The following is a 21,965-nucleotide window of genomic DNA, read 5'->3' as shown; positions in this document are numbered from 1 at the left end:
GTGTTTAAATTTGAATTTTTTATTTATTATTAATTATTTCAGAGTTTTTGAAGATATTCACTCGAAATTTGATTGTTGTATTTTATTTAGAAATATTGACAGCAAATTAAAAATACAACAAAATACATATACAAAAATACATATAATATACATATACATATACATACATTTACATATAAATACAAAATATCAAAAAAGGAAAAAGTCAGTGGCGTACCATTTTTTTTTTATTAAAAAAGGTTGTGGCATTCTCACGCTAACGCCACTGTTGCAATTAGAAATATTCGGATCACCCCAAAAAATGCACATTTATCCCTCGAAAGCGTTTTTCAAATTTCGAGTCAATATTATCATCAAGTTAAACCTTATTTCACTCAAATTTCACTCAATTTCACTCAATAATATATAAATTTCTGTCCACATCCGATTTAGTGAAATTCTCACTCTATTAGTACGAGTACAATTGAGTGAAACTATTGCATCAGAAATGAGTGAGTGAGTAACTATCAATTGAGCGACTTTTGACTCTATTGTGAGATGTAAAACCAATTTAGAGTTGACTTATGATTTAAATTTAACTGTTATTGAGTCATTTTTTACTCAGACTTGGTTTTTAATTTACTAAATATTGTGTTCAAATTAATTTACTTCGCGGGGCCTCCTCCTGTCCTGGCTGAGACCCGCCCGCTGAGACCTGCCGCCTCCGGCTAAGGCCTGTTCTCCTGACGATCACGCTTCTCTGCAGCATCTAACGGATCCCTATTCTGGTCGAGATTACAGAAGCAATATGTAACTGGTGCCATCTTCATGGCGCCATTCCAATTACTCGAAATTAATATACAGTTAAACTCCCTCAGTAATGAGGACATATACTCTGATTTAGGTACATGTGCACCAAATACGAATTTACGTGATGAATTTATTGAAGGAGTACCTATATTTGAGTGAAAGTATTCTGATTTAGTTTAAATGTAATCACAAATGAGTAAAACGATAAAAATATTGAGTGAAAATATGCTCGTCTCGCAACAAATGGGTCTAAACATGTGACCGGATGTAGAGCCTCTAAATATGTGAAAGGTTAGGAGTAACAATATATTTGAAAATGTAACAGAGCAACGTAAACGTATTTAGAAAAAAAATATAGTTGATGCAACAACTTGGAATTGATTGTCTTCCAATTGTGGGGTTCGTGAGGCATTTTTATCGTTAAAATGTCAACATCTAGCAGTGTATGTTAATAACTCCTCATTGTTCTCACTTTAACCGTAATCTTTGATGCCCAGTATGCTACCGTACCCGACGCGTATTGTTTTTCTTGATTTTTTTACATTTTGCCTGCTTCATCGCTGTTGTGTATTTGTTTTGGGCAGATATGCAAACCTGAACCATTCATCTTTGGTTGTTTATTTTTTTTTTCACACATGGGCACGTACATTTTAATTTTTATTTTGAACAACCAAGATCCGCTTTGAAACGTCAATTTTCAATCAACCAAGGTCGTGGGGAGGGCCGCCAGTCTCTTTCGGAAATAGAAAAAATTTCATTCGATTTTCTTAGAGCGTCAAATGTTTTTCTGAAAGTTTCTGCGGCCACTCGCCACGTGCCTTGGGATCCTCAGTATACATCCAGAGATCCAAGTTTTTTCTTCACTAATATTATTAATGGTACATGTACCGAAATTCTTGCTGTATGTACTTTATCTGAAATCAAGAAATTGAAGCGATTTAGCTGGAAAGTGAAAAATTTTAAACGTGTTTTGGTTTCGACGATATCCTTAAATTCATTTTAGTTTATTTGTTGTATGCTACATGTTTTACTTTATACTTTACGGTATGCGGAACAGGAGTAAAAATGGGAAAATAAGTCACATCGTAAAAATCATATCAGTTATGGAGAAATTTCTATTTTCATAGAATTTTTGATGTTGACGCAAAACTATTAACAAAGATATCCAATATACCTACTGCCGCTGTTTTTTGTGTCTAACACTTTTTAAAAACAATTTGCTAACAGAGGAATTAACTATTTAAATATTAATAGATAAAGCTTCTATTTAGGTTTTACTACTATACTTTTCCTATAACTTAACCTTTCGAAATAACAGCTATATCCATTCCACAAATAAGAAGTGGATCTTATTTGTGGAAGGGCGAAATGGGCGGTGACTATTAGACGCCTTCATTATAGCCATCTTTCTCTATCGCACGGATTTCTATGACTTTCTTTATCGCTCTCACGTAATGGCTGATGAACCATGGGGACTTTCCTACCCTGTATACCTAACAACATGTAAAAGATAAAGAGATATCACCTTAATCATTAAATATTCTTTATTGGAAGCCCCAATAAAAAATTCTTCAATATGTGCTCTTTCCAATACTGCTTTTTTTGCTTTGTATCCTCTCGATTCACTCTTCAAATAAGCAGTAAGCTTGTTATATTTTCCAATATTTATATTTTTGTAGACCTATATAGCAGCCTTCAACATCGAATTCTTCGACCACATAGATGAAATTGCATATTTTTTCTTCAAATTTAAACAGTACGATAGCATGACTTCTTCATTTATTGTCATTACTCTTCGTTTTTTCCCTCCATTCGTTAAATTCGGCGAACACTTTTTCGTAATTTTCCCTGGATTTCGCTGGCAATAAATGGAAAATTACTTCTTGAGCTTCTTCAAAAGCAGCCACAGCAACACACTTTATTACTTCCATGCATTTTTACCAAATTCAGATAGAACTGTTTATTAAATAATTGATAATAAACAACGTAGCATAGCAACCAGTAGGTGATAACAAAACTTACCTAATGTCGGTATATTCGTGAGCATTCTTCAATTTGAACACAGCAACTATGAATTCCTATTAATTGGTAATATGATTTACCATTTGAATATTTTAAAAAATCTGTTACCATCTGTGTACGTCTTGCGGTGCTATAATTCTGATATATGTCTAAAAATTCTCTTACAATAAAAGATCTTACTTTCTTTGTTTTTGTAATTGGCAGAGGGGTACATTTTCTGAAAAAGACAGTGTTATTCTCAGCCCCGTAATCAATAAATTTTTATGTGTTTGCCGATATATCTTCTTCGATTTTTCTGGTAATAAATTACACTCTATTTGCTTTGCTGATTCAATAATTTCTGGCGTAGTTAACGTGAATTCTTCCATCTCAGACAATAAATGGTTATTTTTATGGATTTAAATAGGATAAATAGTTTTGTTTTTATAAAGATGTATTAATGGAAAAGCTATGTAAAGCACGAGTTGACCTAAATTCTAGTTTTATTTCGATGTACATGCTTGTTTGTCGATTAAGGTATCCCGAATGTCATAAAAAGCATATGTTACGGGAGTCCACGCAATCACATATGAAATAATCATTTTCGTATTAATGTATTAAGAAAACTGTTCTAAATCGATCTGAAAACATATGGTTAAGAATGTATTTTCCACCAAGCTTACAGTTTAACAGGAAATTATGTCTCTCTATTATTATTTTCGATAAATCAGAGCAACCACGTGATTTTCATTAAATACATAAAACAAAGGTGGGTGTTTTTTTTAATGCCTATCCTAAAACTCATTCGTTATCGCGGTGTACTTGCCAGTTGGCACGCCTCGCCAAAATATTATTCCAATATCGTCTCTTACGCCAAAAGTTACATTTTTTCACTGATAGAACAGAACTCTTTATTCTTCGAACGAATTCAATTAAAATAGATACGTCCGAGCTACAATCTTTTAATTAATTAAAAGCACGTCGAACGAATATGGTATATTAAAAATGAAATTCAATGTTAAAGCAATGTCGAAAAGGTTTCACGAGATTATGTAATGTTAATCGAGTTCCAAATTTTCCGTAACCTGATTTTTGATATATTTATTTCTATCATGTCGTACGAGAAAAATTAAATGGAACTGTTGCCTTTTTTACAGAGAAAAGCCAAGAATATAGCGACTATAAAAGTTTGAAGTAAGGTCAATCAATAGTTCGAGTAGCAGTTGGATATTTACTACGTTTGAAGTTGCAAACTTGAAATATTGAGTGACAAAAAGTATAATTAAAAAGCAAATGTCCATTTTACCAAAAACATTAAAGTATTTACTGAATTGGCGTGCTTTGATGTAGTTTGGATGAGAAACAAACATTTCCGGTTTATTTTCGTAAAAATGTTATTGATACTTTATCGATTCTCTTTTAAATTCTCTTTCTCCGTCATTTTGACTTCACTTTAACGGATATTTGGTTATATGCTACATAAAATTTGTTTTCATTTAAAAAGTTGGTTAATTTTTCACTGCTTATGTATGATATACAAATATTCTATTAGACATGCCGTTTTTTTACCAATACAGCAGACCTCTTATAATAGATTTGGCATTGAGCGTTGGTCTAAATTACATTCACGCAAATATATATTATTTTGTCAAGTGAATAGAATTGGTGACAATAAAATCCCAATTATCCTTCATTCCACCAAATATCTTGACAACGATTCGAAATAGAAGTAGCAAACACAACCTATGATAAAGTTTTTTGTAGTTTTAACTTTGCCCGTTTCAGCATCTCGAATTATTGTTTCTAAATTTAAAATCATTCTATTTAATTTCAATTACACTCAAGACGAATGTATTTTTAAAGAGCTAACTTAAAAACAAATGCGTTTGTGTGGTCCACATAATGTAAATAATGAAGTCAGGTTTATTTTTATTTTGCATGTACTCGTATTAGTTATTTTGAAATTGATATTCTCCAAAGGCGATGTCCGTTTGATTTTTTCGCAATTATTTCATTGACGACAGAAATCATGGATAACTATTATCGAATCTACGTTAAAATGTGTTTTTTATCTTAATTTATTGTGTTTACTTATATTTAACAATAAAAAATGTTTAATTATAAATTTTAATCGAGAGCTTTTGACTGTATCAAAAGACCTTTATACGGGATGTGACGTGGATGCTGTAAACAATCGCTTGTTTACAATTACAGTTGCGTCAGCAACCACTGTAACGTCATCGATCTTTAGGTTCAAAAATATGCACACTATTTTTACCAAAAGAATGGACTGACGTAATGACAGATGGTGCATCGTCGCCAAATGGATATTTTTACCTAAATCTCGGCGTGTGCAGGGTCCTGTCGCTTCTTTAAAACAAAAATCGTATATAAAAAAAGTTGCACAGTCGATTGTTTTTTTAATTATTAAAAAAACAGTAAATATTTACCATCGTCATAAACTCCAGAATCACATCTTTCGATGATACTGAAAAAGATTTATTTTCCCGTTTGGCACATTGTAGATTGATTTCTTGTGAGCTTTTCTTGAGGCAGAGAATCGCGTCTCTCTCGAAACGTCGCAAAGCAACCAATCCGAAAATTGTATAATCATTTCAACTACCATGGAAGCTAAAAAGAATTTATATTCTTCCATGTTTATAGTAAAAATTTTAAACCCTGAAAAATGTGGAATTTTCTAGTTACGTACTGTGATTTCTTAGTATAATCTAGTCTAATTAGAGTTTGAACGTGAAAAAATTATTATTAGGCATTATATAAGCTCTATTTAATGCAAAAAGAGCGAATTCCCGAGCAGCTATTGCCTGACTGTATTTTACAGTTAACAAATGAAAAATGCCTAGAACATAAAATGAAATGAAATAATTTTCCGATAGGTCGTCTAGATTTTCGTATTATCGTATTTTCGTATAGATTATCATTCTATATATTCTTCCTCGTCATAAAGTGCAATATAATGTCTACTGAGTAACAATTTTTTCAAGTTTTTAGATTTTATAATCTAATTCAACTGGAGTTGTAGAATACATAATACACTATGCACAGAAATTAATTAAAAAAATCGCAAAATTTTTGGTGGTTTTCAAAGAGCTGTAATTTGGAGGGAAATGGTCTTAGAGAGATTAAAAAAAGGAAATTGAAGCTTCAAGTGTCTAGTATTCAGATCCGGAGTTTAAAATTATATAATCTAAAAGAGCTTTCTGGTGAAATTACAAAAAAAGAAAATTTGAAGAAAAGCAAAAATTAACAATTTTTTTTTTGTTTGTTTTTTTTTTGTTTCTTCAAAACTTGTTGCGCTTAAAAATTTTAAGCTCCAGATCCGGAAACTAGACACTTAAAGCTTCAATTTCCTTAATTTTTAATTCTTTCTGGGATTTTTTTAATATCCCTTAATTTTTGTGCCCAGTGTATGTAGAAAATGTGAACCATTTTAGCAGAACGTACTTAAACATGTGGCATACAAGACAATAGACAAGAAATCTTCCGTTTGAGTAACACGAGAAAGTTGTAGATTAAAAATTATCAGCTTGACTTCGATATTGATTTCAGCTACAGCAACGAATTTTCGGGTACATGTCAAGGAATCCTTAGTAGGCGAGCGGATCACCCCTAAAAAAAGGCATGAATCGACTAAATTTTTAAAACAAAAACCTACAACACGAAACTTTTTTTATTTTATGAAGTGTATTTTTCTGATAATTTTCATATTTTATTTATATTTTTCGGCGTGGTCAGTAAATTGTTATAAACAAAAATGTTGTAAAAAAAATTACTGGCCGAATGGCTTTGAAACCAGTTTCAAAATGGACCAAAATAAACACTCTTTGTTCTTTGACAAAAACTCGAAAAATGCTTTGTTTCGGAAATATTTACAATTTAATGTGAAAAAATTGACGAAATCGATAAGCTTTCGGATTTTTTTTTCTCAAAAACTACTGAACAGATTTTAATTCTAAAAAAAGTAGTTTTTGAAAAAAAAAATCCGAAAGTTTGTCGATTTCGCCACTTTTTTCACATTAAATTTGTAAATATGTCGAAAATGAAGCATTTTTCGAATTTTTGTCAAAGAACAAAAAGTGTTTAATTTGGTCCATTTTTATCAGAAAAATGCACTTTATAAAATAAAAAAAGTTTCATGCTGTAGGTTTTTGTTTTAAAAATTTAGTCGGTTGCCTTCATTTAGAAGCATCTTTTTAGGGGTGAACCGCTCGCCTATAGTATGTTGTTATATTCCAAAAGCATGTGTTATTCCAGGAGCTTCTGTGAAACGGTTGACGTTAAATAAAAAGCTCGGCCAGGGTTGTGCATTGCTGCCAACCGTAGAAAGCTTCTAATCTAGCTGTGTATCTAGCAAGGAAGACGCGACCGCTGTGGAAAAATACGATCCCGTCGATCTTGAACTCGACCTGACCACCACGGCCGTCCAGGATTACATTTTAAACACGTTAGCAACCAAAGAGCGCGCTCCGCGCGGGAATAAAATCGACGTACTCACAGTTTTCGTAATCTTAGTATTCTCAATTCTGTTCATGTATTTACAAAAGTCGATATATTTCACGAAGTAGTATTTTTACAGACCCTTTTACTAGGTTTATGTTTTTTTTTGTATAGATGGTGATATAATGTTATTATGTTGTTGATACATTTTATCTATACTTGTATGTTTAGTTGTGTACATAAACAAAGTTTCCGTCTACAGAACTGCGGAAATACAACGTAGGCTTACGTATGAAGCGCACGGACCTGCATTGTCTTGGAACGTCGATAAAATTGTAGTTTGTGCCAACCAAACACCAGAACCAATCGCTAAAATCGTTGTTGCATGAAACAACAAGTCTTGCAAACGCAAAATTGACCCAGCCGTAGCATCTAACGGTTATTTTTGGCGAATTTCATCATCTAATGTCAGCTTGTCCACATAAACTACGTTGGTTCTTTAAAATAAAATGGCACTTAAACAGAAGAGGAAAATTAAACTTGGCTTGTGGTTTGTGGTTGTGCAATGCAGGGCTGTGTGGAACCAGAATAATGTGTCACTGAAATTCAACCGAATTAATGCCGTTTATAAAATCTCCCATGAATCGTCTTGAATCAGTTTAACCAAGGATTTGCAAGAAACAACGACTAAGCGAAACTGCCCGATAAAATTCCAAAGGGTCCTCGAGATATGACCGATTGATTTACGACAGACAGAAAATTTTACCGAACTTCTGAATCCTGTAACGGTAATATAAACAGTGAGATTAATATAAACACGTCTACTTGCCTATACTTAGATTACCCGATCGATGACTGGCATTTTGGCAGCTTTCCTACATACCTGCTGCTTGGTAAGCAACGTAGAAGTAGGCGAATGAGAGATATTCTAAAAGAGACACCGTTAAACCTTTCAAATATCCATGTATTTATTTATTTTTGTAGATCTTCTATGCGCTTGAAAGTAACCGGAAGTTGACAAATCTCAGTAGATTTTCAAAATAGATGCTCTAAGCGAAAAAAAAATTGATAACTCTCAGTATAAAGAACAATAAATTGTTGAATCTTACAGATCTATAGTTTAATATTTTGAGCTCATACATCAGTACAAGTCGTTATAGGATTCGTGTAGTTTCTATCTCATCAATGCAAATATTTTTGTAACAATTTTACTGTTTATGGCGGTTTTTCGGTACCAAAAGTTTTACTAACCCTGCTGATGTGATGATGTCGAAATATTTTTTTAGTGTACAGGTATATTCTTGTTGAAGCAATAAAATCTAAACTTAACGTATGACTTCTGTCGTATACAATGTGGCCCGTGAAGAACCAAATAAACAGTAGTCTTTTAGAACCAGTGAGATTATTCTCTAGCAATTTCTTAGAAGCTAATTTTCGAAAAATCGCTATGAATTTTTTAAATCTGGCTACGAAGTGTTAATCGGCATCAATTTAAAAATATAGGCAGCACTGGAACTGTGAAGATAAAAAAATTAGCCAATATAATAGCCAAATTAGGTAATGGTAAACTTGGTTGACACTTCCATTTAATAGACAAACCTCTATATCTTGTTATAAGAACATCTACACTCTAGAAAGATAGGACAGTCCGCCAACATTTGTATTTATTCCAAAAATTCTTATTTGCCTAGTTGTGTTTTTAAATCAGTGTGCTTAAATCAGTCGAAAGTTAATTTTATGCCCTTACGAAGATATTGAAATACTAATCTATTATGTAAACCAGATAGACCATAATCCGTTGTTCTTTGGAACGTCTAAAGTGCATTTTTCAAACCAAAAGGCATTCTGAGAAATTCGCAACCGGTTGCAATATATTAACCTCGTCTAATTTTATCCAAATCCTCATTTATGTTGTATAACGGTGCTATGTATCAGATTTTCAATAAAAAAACCTAGAGTAATTTTCGGAAAATCACTTGTAAAAAATGCCATCACTATAGTTGTCTCAAAAAGTTGATCTACAAGGCTGCAATGTACAAAAAGAGTTAGAACAGTCTCGGTTCTTCAAAGGCCACACTGTAGGGACAAAATATCAAACGAATATGTAATAATAAGTAGAAAAGTACGTTTTTAGCCTGGAATACCAAAAATGTTTACTATGCTATTCTATATATTTAAATTGGTAGTTTAAAAATTCGATCTGATCCTGTAATTGATATCGTTTGTGGTAATTGTGCAATCTCTGTGTTATTATATACCGATTAGTCAATTTGAGTAAATTAAAAATTAGCTGTAAGTCCTTATCAACTCAGTTGACATACGATCACGTCCTTCCTATTAATATCAATTGTAACTTCACTTTATTGATATATTTAGACGTAATACTTGTGCCATATGTATATTTGTATTGGCGGACCGCTTACGGCAGCTGCGTTTATTAATATTTGTTACACAGGGCGTCGTTGAAGCGGAGCTACAGGTTTTGACTGAAGATCGAAAGCAGAACCAAGAAAGGTAAAATGCTTTTGGGAAGGCTAGTCTCAAAATATTTTATAATATGGATTCCACTACCCTTAAAAACTGTCTAAGATAAACAAAACGCGTTGCTTTATCTTACACTTTTTTTATTAAAAAAAATCAACATCTTTCAGTGAATCTCCTTTGAGAAATGTCCCAAAAAAACTTTTTAACCACATTGGAAGCGATTAAAGCTTTGCAACTCCATTTCAATGAATCCCTAATTCGAGGTCCACCTGTACGAAAAAAGCTTCACTGTCTGTTATTTTGTGCAACTGGACTAAAATTTGTATTAAGTTGACGCTACCGAAACGTAGGAATGATTTTTGTTTTACTTATCTAGTAGATCCTATCCTAAGGACATAACTGTAATATAGAGTATATTTATAGAGCTAAATTTTATTATATCTCGATGTTTTTTAGACAGAAGGCAATTTATCAACAGAAGAGGCAAACTTATCTAATGAAATGAATAAGACTGAAATTATGATGGTTATAAAGGTGTTGTATTTTTCAGTACCTGTATTTGGAGAAATAATTTGTATAAACGTGTAAAATATATCTTTTTTCAAATGTCTTGTGTTCTTTTACACCTTCCCGTCTTCTTTTTCTCTTCACAGCCGTCTCGTCTTTATAATGAATCTACAAGAGTCCAAAAAGGGTGGAAAGCATAAGGTAAGTACTTAGGAACAAGCGAAAATAAAAAACTTGTGTAAAGATTCAATCTTTCCTTCACGCAAGCTATCGCTCAAACCCTTTGAAGAATATAAAAGAACACACGAGTTGTGGTATGAATTTCCAGAGACTCGTACAATCGCGATGCTATGGCAACATTTTGGCGACATTCCCCATATACATACATCATTTAAATTTATTAATCACTGCTGTCAATAGGTGCCACTTTAAACACCGTAAGTATAAAATGTATAGTCTTTCCGATCTCAGCAACTCTGCATTAAAATATTTGAAAAACTTGTTTCCATTTTTATTTAGCCCTACTCATATACAGGTCTAGTCGCCCAGTTGAAGAATGAGCGCGCGGGCAAACGCTGCACAAACACAGCCGCACTGAGCCACCTGGCCATAAATTCTGTTGTCAACAAATGGCCTAGCAGTGCAGCGCAGCAATGCGGGATTTGGTATGATTTAGGTAATTTTAATTTAATATTAGACCAGGGCGGATCTGTTTTCAGGTGAGATTACCTTCAGTACAACTCACATAATAAAAGTGTTCCGGACCACGCCCAGATCTAGGGATCTATACTTTTATTATGTGAGTTGTACTGAAGGTATTCCAGCAAAAATTAGCTTGCCCTCTCTTGCATCCAAGAATATATGGGATTTTTCGACAGATCCACCCTGACAAGTTGCCTAGCAGTGCAGTGCGGCAATGCGGAATTTGGTGTGATTCAAGTAATTTTAATTTATTATAGGCACCATCTATTAGTCATTCATATTACAATAGCGAAAGGGAGAAATAAGAGGGATATTTTGTTTACTAATATTACCACATGGCATTTTGGAGACCTTTTGAAACGGAACAAAGCGAAATTTACCATCAATATAATAAAATTGTTTGAGGAAATAAATAATTAAAATGTTGTTGGGCAAATGAACATATAACAGAAATTTTCTAGACATTATATACAAATTATTATAATTTTTACCTTCAGTAGAAAACTTTTTTAGGTACGCCAATGAAACTTATTAATTTTTATTGCTAGGCGTTTTTGTACATGTTCAACTGACTTCGTAAATTGTTTAAAACCCAAATCATCGAGTTAAAACCCCAAATTAGAATTCACCCTGCATAACTTGGCAAAGATAGACGAAATTCCTATTAATAAATGTGAAACTAAAACTGCAGTTAGCAAAACAAAAACAAATTTTTATTTTCTCTAATATTTACTGAAATCGTTGAGATTTTCTTATTATTGTCACAAAAACATCACGAAAATACGCAATCTGATCAGCGTCTTTGGAAATTTTCAGTAGATTTGTATAAAAAATTCATGTATATCTAAGAATTGACAAAATATTAGTCCGCATCATTTGATTTGCTGGCTTCATGTGATTGTATTGGCACTGGATCAAAATGTCCCATAAAAGTTTATTATCGACTTGAATATTTTTTCCATGCCCATATGTAAATTTCATTGTAAAAAGTATGGTTGGGCGCCGTTCCTAAGCACGCTTGAATCGAGTGTTTGCAAAACATCCAGACCAAGTATCCAAATATAGATAGATCTATAAATCAAAAGAAGAACACTTTAATAGTCACAGGTTTTTGACCGAAAAAAAAGTAAATAAGCTGACAATTGGGCACATAGTATTTGTTTAAATGTGATTAATTCTCTTCGTCAGTAAGAATACTTTTTCCAGGTTATATTTTTAAGAGTATCCCATTTTAAACATTATTTGTCCAGTGGTTTTGCAGAGTAAGCAAAAATTCTGTTTTAAGCATAATTTTTTTTGGCTGAAATCTTTCAATACGCTTTTCCGTTCTGAATAAACATCTTGTATAGATTCTTTCTATTATTATGGAACATTTTTATAGATTTCTTCCTACTTACCCTTTATTTTAGAGGAATACTGAGGAATTTAGGGCTCAGGCAAAGAATATTTGAATTGAATAGTTTTTTTATTAGTCAGCCTTACTTATATAGCTCTAGGCATCAATTACACTTATCCATAAGCATACACGATGAGGTACAATATACACAAGCTTAAATACTTAACACAATTCGTAAAAAATAAATATAAAAATGTTTAAATTATAGTAATACTACGATACATCACAATAATTTACATGGTTTTTGCAAAAGATACGTCTTGATGAAAAATGATGAAAATGAAAATAATCAAAGTACCTATAACAATTGGGACCCTTAGAGGGATTACAAAGAGTGGAAATCTTTTCATGCTACATTTTCAAGTTTATTCTCTGTTCTAAGTAATTTTCTGAGTCGAATTTTTGTTTTATTTTTTAAACCATAACCCCTGTTCACATGCGTGATGTTTTCGAAAAAGTACCTTTTTCCAAAACACTATAATATAGCTAGCAACTAGTCAAACTTAGGCATAAAAACGCTAGATGGCGACTCTCCCGCAAAATCCGTATCACCTCGTAAGATTACCAAGAATTTTTCATAAGTGTCGCCATCTAGTATTTTCATTAGTTTGACTGGTTGTTTAACTCTCTATAATCGTCGTAAAAACTCAAGTGACATACAACAGTGTTTTTTTGCTGAATACCTTATACCTTATCCCTGCACCCAGTCTTTTTTACAAATGTAGCCTTTTTTACGTTTTTGCTGTTTTTACAAAAATGGCTGGCCACGCACAAACAGAAACCTAAAAACTTTTACTTTCATAAATATTTGATGTATTTACAGAAAAATTAAAAGCAAGCAAAGTCTCCAGGAAACAGATATTCAATAATTAAAGTAGAGAAAATAAAACAAACGACATTCCCTTATATTCAAGTTAAAATTAACAGTAATAGATACTCAAAACAATTAAAAACTGACTCCATCGGCAAATCAGGAAACTGCAATCATACCTTAACTTAAAAGTTTACCAAAAGTAGATTGCAAATATTTTCCAATAGATATTTTACACAGAAAGTCTTATATCGTCAATTAATATTACCCTTACTATGGCTTCTCCGGAAGCTTCAGAGCTAAGTACTGTTTGTGCAGCCGTTGTTTGCAGAATTCGTAAAATTCGATCTCTTTCGAGAAGTTTCTTCTCACTATTTCTTTTACATCTTCGCTAACAGGCGGCTTGAACGAGTTTTTGTTGATCGGGTTATATCGGCTTATTTCATCTGAAAAGGAAAATAGGCATAATTTGAAAAATTAAACAAGGTAAGCCTTGAATAATACAGGTTTTTCATTGTTTTCTGCTCAGAACAAGATAGTGTTCCCACTAGTGTCAATTGTAACAAAAACAACTGATCGTCTTTTGTTGTAAGTTTTATCAGAAAAATAAAAATAAGTCTCCAAAAAAATAAATTTAACTAATCTCATTATTTGTTACAATCTATGCCGACTTAGTGTTGATTGTAACACATTAATTGAAGGTCGTGTGAAACCTGTCTCCAAATCTAAATTTGGTCTCAACTAATAAAAAAATTAAAAAAAAATTATCGAACTAGTGTGTTGGTTACTATTGACTTGACAGTGTTGACTGTAATATATCAATTGTATCTTACATGTGTACATGCTTATTAAATCTAAATTTGACGTAGATTATGAAAAAGGAAAAGTTAATAAAAAAATAAACACTACCAGTATTCTTACTTGTTACAATCTACACAAGACAATGTTATTGTAACACAACAATTGTAAATCTTATGAGACTTATAGACCTGCTTGCCATGTGTAAGTTTGATCTTAAATCAACTAATTTTGTTATTTGTTATAATCTCCACATGGATAATGTTGATTGTAACACATCAAGGCGTAATTGTAACAAATTTTCAAAGGTATCTAATAATGTCTTATTTGAAATATTCTTAATGACGAGATAGCATTAATTCTAAAGAAGTAATAAGTAGGAGTAAATAAACAACAGTTACAACAAAACGTTAGGTATCACATAATTTAAAAAGTTCAAGACCTGAGTAAAATTTAATATTTAACTGCAACTATGTTTTAGGAACTCGTTATTGTTTGTTATTAAGAATGGTATCTGGAAATAAGCATTACTAGATAATTTTTATGACCTGTTACAATCACTTGTCGATGTGTTATAATCAACACTATCTTGGTGTAGATTGTAACAAATAATAGCATTAGACAATTTAGTAGTAGGCGATTGTTCTTTGTGATGATGGGAAGTGGCCATTTACTGTGTGTATTACTTTTTTTCTCAAAAACTATTACATTTACGATAAAAACAGAAGAGATTAAATTTGTTCGGAATAAATCAGACTATCTAAAACAATGACCTTATAGCACTTACTCCAATAAATATCCGAGGCGCCTTCGAAGAACCGAGGAACGTAGTTCTCTAAAACCTTCAGCGTCGTGTTCATTTCTTCCAGCACCCCGACGACGGCGTAGTGTTCTTCAACAGCCCTCTTCGCCCTCTCGAGGGCCCCGTCTGTGTTGAAGGGCAAGCAGTCAGCGTGGTGGCCGCAGAAGAACATGGACTGGCGCCTGTGGTCACCGATTCCTTCCCTGATCTCCCCTGTCAGATATTTGCATTCTCTGTCACCTGATAGCACGCAGTGCTCGAAATCCTAAAAGGACAAATTGCCACGATGAAACACGACGAAAAAGAATTATTGCTTTTAGTAAACTATTAAATAGTAACGTGCTGGGGGTATGATGTGTCTACTCGTAAGTGACGTCACCAACGAGACTCTAATCAAGGCATAGACATATAGGCAGGGAAATGCGTTTTAATTTAATTTTTTTAAACAAACAAAGCGTTTTTTACATGTCTATTTTTCTCACTTTAAACACATATGGGGGCTCTATATTACCGCATAAATTACATTTTAATACGGAAAGCTGTTTTTAAGTGCTGTAGTTACTTTAATAAACAAAATAACTACGTAATAAATAATTAACTTAATTTATATGGTAATTTGGCGTCGAGTTTAAAGGAACACCGATTTCGCGCCTACTTTTACATAACTAAGTAAACAATTATGCTGCTAACGATGTGTTACTTACATAAACGAATTGGTAGTAACTTTAAAATAATTTAGGTTTGAAGTCCATAAAATACTCGAAGTATGGATCATTTTTACCGGTTATACATATACAGAGTGTACCAAAAAATGACAAATATCGAGAAATAAAATTTTGATGAATAAATCGACCAAGAGAAATCGCTGGAAATAGTTTTTATGTTCGTAGCTCGGCTGCTAGGGTGCGCAATCTACATACTAAAACATAGAGTTGAATTTTTATCAGAAATGTTTCCTATTCATGTATATTAAATAGTACAAATATCGATAGCCAGATTCATTGCCCATAACTTTTATTATTGACATTTTGTACTATCGACAGAAAGGGTGGGGGAAGCCCCTAATGTCTGATCAGAGAAATGCATTTTTTTAAAGCATTGGCTCATCAAAAGCCCATGGTGTTATACCTCGTTGGAAAGGTCTTTTCATGCTTTATCTCGTGGTGAATCGTAAGGTCACTTATCTCACATGGAAACCTAGAGATGGCGTTATTTCAAATGAATGCCGTTTTATGGATTTTTCTCAAAAATTTTAAATGCAATGCTTTATTTTTCTTTACACAATTGAATTCAGCACAAAAAAATAATGAATATAGTATAAGTTTGAAAGTTTTAAGAAAATTGTGTATTTATTGGCGCTATTTATCCATTTTTAGGTTGTTTCACGTGTTTTTGAAAAAATAAATAATAATAATGAATTGAAGAACACGACGCTAACGAAAAGACATTTAATTACCGAAACAAAATGCGTTTCCTAATATCGTGCCTCGACGAACTTAATGCGACACCCTGTATATAGTATATATTATCAACATTTAAATATTCGAATTCTGCCTATTGACATTTTGTAGATAAAAATACACTGATTCATGTAAATATTAATATTGGAAATTTCTGACCTAAAAGTTCTTTGCCTAGAAATATAACCAGTATAAGAACTTTTCTCTTTATCTCCGTATTGATGTTATTCATATCGATTTAATTAATAATATCGGCTGCTAACAGCATATGAAAATTAACATAATAAATAGTTCATGTATTGAGAAAAATATGTTTTTGGTAAACAATAATTAACATCAACAACAACATTAATTAATCATGAACTATTAAAATCGGTAATTTAAATATATTTTGAACTAATTTAAGAAAAAATGTGTTTCTGGCACAATATTTCTGGCGCTATATTTCATAAACGCCCTGTATAATACATTATTTTCTTGTGCATTTAGGAATAGCAATGTAATTTTTTCCTTTGCTGCATCTACAAGGAAGGAAAATAGTACTCACCTTCTTCAACCATTTGGGATCCGGCAGAGGTATGTCCGGGAATGCCATCTTCCTCTCCACATAGTACCATGGGGCTCGAACGTAATAGTACCAAGATATGACACGCTCTATGGGGTCCCTAACCAGGTTAATGTATATAGGTTCCGGCAGTCCGAATCTGAAATGTAGACAAACTTTATGCTTTTTTATAAGAGAGTATATAAAAAAAGAATCTGAAGCCAGCTCCAGATAATGTCGTCATTAGCTAATGTCTTTAATCCCGCAGAAAATCCTTCTAAAAATCGCTTGCCAAACGCCTAAGCTGGTTGAACATATTGAGGGAACAATATGCGAAATGAAGGACACATTACACAAAATTTCCACCTACACGATGCGACATTTGTTTACGTTTGGCGAATATTTGGCATGTGAGTGCTTCATCTGAACCCGGCTTAATTCAGGTGTGTGGTTTAACTTTAAAAACGACGAAGAAAGTTTTATGTAACCACCCACATTGGAAAACAGGTTGATATGTAATTGACGCTATTCAGAATTCAGGAAATGGTAGAAAACGTTTATCAATAATAAATTCCAGGATAATATAGTTATGCAATTATGTAATCATATGCGTGGCAGAGCTACATTTGTAGCAACTTTTACTCGTGGTACATGGGCGTTTAAGGTGTATTTCTGTGCCCATTTTTGCACTTCAGTGATAAAATTTTATCCGTAGGTGAGGTGAGTCTTATTGTACCACTTAAATGCGGTATTATGAAATAAATATCTTCCACATGAAGTAGAATTCTTGCAATAAACTGCTTATGAAATTCTCAACTATACAGTATACACAAAATAACACTTACTGAGACACATTTGTGAAGCAGACGTGCTTGATGTAGACCCCTGGGGGCTCGTAGCTGGAAACCAAGGCCGACAGAGCCGCCTGGTCCTCCGGTGCCAGCCTGATGGTTTCCACCCTCTGTACGCGGTCCTGATGGAAACCGTACTGGTTCCTGATGCTCAGCCTCCGCAGCAACTCCATCAACGTTTGGGACCCAACTTTGGGGACCCGATTGAAGAACACGATCTCCTGCTTAGCTTTCCTCGTGTTGTTTAACTGGTAGGGTTCCAGAGTCGTCATCTGTAACACACGCAATTCAGTTCGGGACCGGTATATGTCTGGAGGCTTCCGCGATGAAATATCCAGATATTGTGGGTGTAGTTCTATGCTGATCGGGGCATTAGCCCGTAGAGAAGTTGTTTCCCGTGAAATCAATCGTGAAATCAATCAAAGCGACAATAACTTTATTTTTAACGTTCCCTAGCCGTTATTTGTTGAAATCATATTAAAAAAATTTTAACTCGTCTTTCTGATCCGTGAAATTTAAATAATTTCCACCGTCGTTGTCCGGATGATGATTTAATGCTGAAGATAATGAACTGGAGCATAACGTTTAACGATGTGTTTATTTTACACGCAAATTGTGACAAAATGTTTACATTGCATTTATAAATATAGCGCGACAAGAAAAACTGGACTTTGGCTTACATTATTATCCACGCCTAAAATTTTCTATGCAATACCTCGCCCGTACTTAAACGATGTCGATAGATAAATAACAAAATTACTGGATCAATCATCCTATTGATGAAAGTAATAATAATAATAAGGTCGTGATCGCTATGTGTCTGGTGGTTCTATTGACGAGCGATCTGGATATTGCGGCTGTAATTTATTGCCCCTAGTTCCGCGGAATAGTCGTTCCCCACAGATTCATCAGTTAAACATTTTATTTGGTCGGTAAAATCATCTATGATGAACAAAAAGAGTGGGGTCACTTACAAGAAAACGTTGTGTAATAAAAAATATAAACTATCTTGAGATAGCACTGTAGAAGGAGAAAATAAGTTTTAATTAACAAAATTATTACCTGCCCCGTGCTTTGCAACAACTTCATCATGGCTCTGACTCCAGAAGGTCCTCCTACCCCTGAGTCACCTGGAAATACATTCAATTTACTGAATAGTGTATGAAATAATATAATTATTGTTTCAAACTTTATCTAATGATAATTGTGTTATTTTAAAAGCCGATAAAATGTTTTTTGTTTGTTTTAACATATTTTTGTTCATAACACTCCTTGTGTAAGTGCCATCTTGTGAGTTTATTTTCCTTGATACTTCGGCTTCTGCGAAATTAGAGGTTCATGAGTTCTTTGACCGCATTGATTTTTTTATGGCATCTTTTACAACTCAGTGGATTTTATTACAGAAAAGAAACAGCGCTTGCCATTTTTTGTTGTCGCTTTTTATTGATTTACCTTTGATGTTTGAAGTTACTATAGGAAAAGGGTGTGTGTTCCTATCATCCCGGAGCATTGCAACTACCAAATTGTGCTTAAAACATTTTTTAATAAGTTATATAAACTGCATATGTAATACAGTTAGTTGCTCTTTTAAAATGCAATAAAAAATTGTAAGTCCCTGTTAAATTGGAGGTGGATTGAGGATAAGTTATAAGTTGATTCAATATTATTATTAATATTTATATTTATGTACGTTTAACTGTCTTTTGAAACCGGTATTCTTAGTCCATGACGAAGACAAATTTTCCATATTCTGATTTTTGCAAACCCCAACAGAAGGAAAACCAGTTAACAGAGATTTAATGATAAATAAAGTAGACATTTACTGCTACAGCTATATTGGCCAGACAGCAATAATGACCCTTTTTATTAACTGGATCAGTAGGTTACAATAGAAATTGCAGAATCTCTTGCGACAGATGCACATGGAAGACAGATGGACGCATCAAAGTCATCTGAACATTAAATTATACCTAAAAGTATAAAAATATGGAATTGTTACAAAAACTGTAAATTTTTTGTGCCCAGCATCTTTAAAACTTTCTTATATTTTTCTTGCGGTTATAACTTTTTAACATCTGCCATTAATGCAAGCTATTATTACATTAAAATGAAATAGTTAACAGTTACAGAAAAAGCGGTATTAGTTTTTTCACTATACCTTAAACTTCCAATATTCATAAATACTTTTTAGGTTTATTTTTAAATGTATGTGGTAGTATTAAATAGTTATTTACACCATAAAGGAAGTAAATATTATTTACCAGTCGAGGAAGATTTTGCGCCCGAGCGGAGCGAGCGAGGGCTGGCAATAGAGTCTTAGACTGGAAATTATACTTAACTGTTGCGTGGTGTATAACAGTTCTTTACAACCAACCAGTCGGCAATAATACCCTTTCTATGATTCCTAATAAGATTGCACAGTTTTTGAAACTAGAACATCCTGAAACATATACAGGCCATTCATTCCGAAGAACATCGACAACGTTACTGGCTAATGCAGGAGTTGATGTATTAACAATCATGAGACATGGTGGGTGGAAATCAGCCACAATTGCAGAAAGTTATGGCTGACGGTTTAAGTAACAAACATGAAATAGCCAACAGGATTCTTTACAATAATACTACAACTCCATAATATTGAGCTTCCGGTGACTGAAATGGAGTGGTCAAATCATTTTGAGAAAAATGTGACAATTAGTAAACGCGAGGGGAATAATTATCCAGATTTTATAAATGTTACTAAATGTAATAACTGTACATTTACCTCCTTAAAAACAATGTATTAACAGTCTATTTAGTATAGTGGGAGCAGATGAAATTAATTTGTCAGTTTTTGTTACGTAGATAGCTTGGTAAAGGTCATGCTAAAACTGTATATTTTTGGAGGTTTTGATCAATCAAGATTTTCTGATGTGTTTTGTTCGTGTGATATTTTATGTTGGCTTATATTACGCTTATATATTAGGGTAGATGAGGTTAGGTTGGGAACGTATTTTTAACAGAAATTCTTGATTAAATTTTATATTGGTACCTCTATGACATGTTACTTTATATTTTTTTGACAATCATTCTCACTTTTTTGTTTTTATACAACTTTAATAAGATACTATTAGCTTTCATTTATAAGGTTTGTTAATTTTGGTAGGAGGTAAACTCGTTTTAATAATTTTAAACCACTTTGAGATATTATGCAATTCTAATAAAGTAAGAGGCTCATTATTTTAGAAGATTTATAACTTTGTTATTGGTAGAAAGGCACCGAATCTTTGTTTTCCAAGACATTCCTTGCCTTTTTTTAAATCCTATAGATGTGGTAAGATGATTTTCTATTAATTGGAAAGTTAGACAATCTTAGACAGACGTCACATTGAAATAAAAATTAATGCGTAGCAAAGCTACTTGCGTTTGTTCGGCTTCAGCAAATATTCGGGATATTGTAAATTTAATTTCATGTTTTAATCCACTGAGGACGTTTATTATTTAACTCAAGGCCGCCTAAGGTTAATCAACTCAGTAACAGTTTATTTTCGCCGCTAACCAACACTCGCACAAATTTAAATTAATATTTTATTCGCGATTTGAGACGTAAACAAGTTGAACATATTTTCAGCAGGGAAATATTTCAGGAACTCGTCTAACTATCAACAACGCTTCCTACCTGAAACCAGTTGATTTGCCGACACCATGTCGTCTGGTTGTAGCTTCACCTCCATCTCCTTCAGCTTCGTATTCAAGTCTCTGGTGTGGATGAACAAGAATAACGTGGCCGAGAGCGCCATGAGGGCTATCAGCTCGCTCGTCCTGAAAACGGAAAATACGGAGGTATTATCTCAGAGAATCGATGAATATTCAATGAAACAATAACATGATCAAAAATTGTATTACATACATATTTATTACAATATTAGAAACATTTTACTTGTAATTGCGGCGTACATACGGTTCTTAGACCAGCACCAGTACTATTTTTTTCAAATTTTCCTACAAATATGAAGAAAGTCAATATATATTACCTTATTAACTGGAATCGCCCACCATTCTCTCTTAGACGTTGGTCAACTCGTTGAAATTTCTGGTTTGGCATGTTCTGCACAATTTGTTAGGATATCAATTCTTTTCCAAAGGAAAATAAATGTTTATATGTATTGAATTAAAAAGAACTACAGCTTCCCTGTCACTCTTGATATTTCTATTGTCTAATTATAATTTAACCAAGTTTTTAACTGACGATCTGGATCAAAACGTGTTTATTTTAGAAATAATAGCATTTAGTAACATCGTTATTAGATTATCCAATCGTATCTGTAGTTAATATTAGTCAGCGACTATATACCTACTATTATTCGACTTTATTACTTATAG

General features: G+C 33.0%; 2 protein-coding genes across 3 annotated transcripts in view; one reads left to right on the top strand and one right to left on the bottom strand.

The window, feature by feature from the left end:
• Positions 1-10,338, top strand: part of LOC108916026 (glycogen-binding subunit 76A) — a 34,834-nt gene extending 24,496 nt beyond the window's left edge. Inside the window, exon 3 of one of the 2 annotated variants that reach the window (XM_023454313.1) lies at positions 7,163-10,338. In XM_023454313.1, the coding sequence (XP_023310081.1) occupies positions 7,163-7,376 (214 nt within the window). In that variant the 3' untranslated portion in view covers positions 7,377-10,338. Of the gene's footprint in view, positions 1-7,065 lie in introns of both variants that reach the window. The other variant, XM_023454314.1, reaches the window with a different exon arrangement.
• A 2,082-nt stretch (positions 10,339-12,420) lies between these two features.
• Positions 12,421-21,741, bottom strand: LOC108916031 (heparan sulfate 2-O-sulfotransferase pipe-like). Its single transcript, XM_018722220.1, has 7 exons — positions 21,617-21,741; positions 21,262-21,404; positions 18,666-18,733; positions 17,598-17,875; positions 16,756-16,912; positions 14,734-15,013; positions 12,421-13,594 (listed from the first exon to the last, which is right to left on the bottom strand). The coding sequence occupies exons 1-7, from the start codon at positions 21,685-21,687 to the stop codon at positions 13,422-13,424; spliced, it is 1,170 nt and encodes a 389-aa protein (XP_018577736.1). The 5' UTR covers positions 21,688-21,741; the 3' UTR covers positions 12,421-13,421.
• Between the last annotated feature and the right edge of the window lie 224 nt (positions 21,742-21,965).

This window comes from Anoplophora glabripennis, unplaced genomic scaffold (assembly GCF_000390285.2).
Source record: "Anoplophora glabripennis isolate ALB-LARVAE unplaced genomic scaffold, Agla_2.0 scaffold290, whole genome shotgun sequence".
Classification (NCBI taxonomy): Eukaryota; Metazoa; Arthropoda; class Insecta; order Coleoptera; family Cerambycidae; genus Anoplophora; species Anoplophora glabripennis.
The sequence above is the reverse complement of the archived record's forward strand: the minus strand, read 5'-3'. Positions and strand labels throughout refer to the sequence as shown.

Bases quoted from the DNA above. Each gene is read 5' to 3' on its own strand.
- LOC108916031 (XM_018722220.1), bottom strand. From the start codon at position 21,687: ATGCCAAACCAGAAATTTCAACGAGTTGACCAACGTCTAAGAGAGAAT. The intron at 21,405-21,616 runs GTAATATATATT...TTCCGTTTTCAG, and splicing joins GGGCGATTCCAGTTAATAAG to GACGAGCGAGCTGATAGCCC. The intron at 18,734-21,261 runs GTAGGAAGCGTT...ATGTATTTCCAG, and splicing joins GGCAAATCAACTGGTTTCAG to GTGACTCAGGGGTAGGAGGA.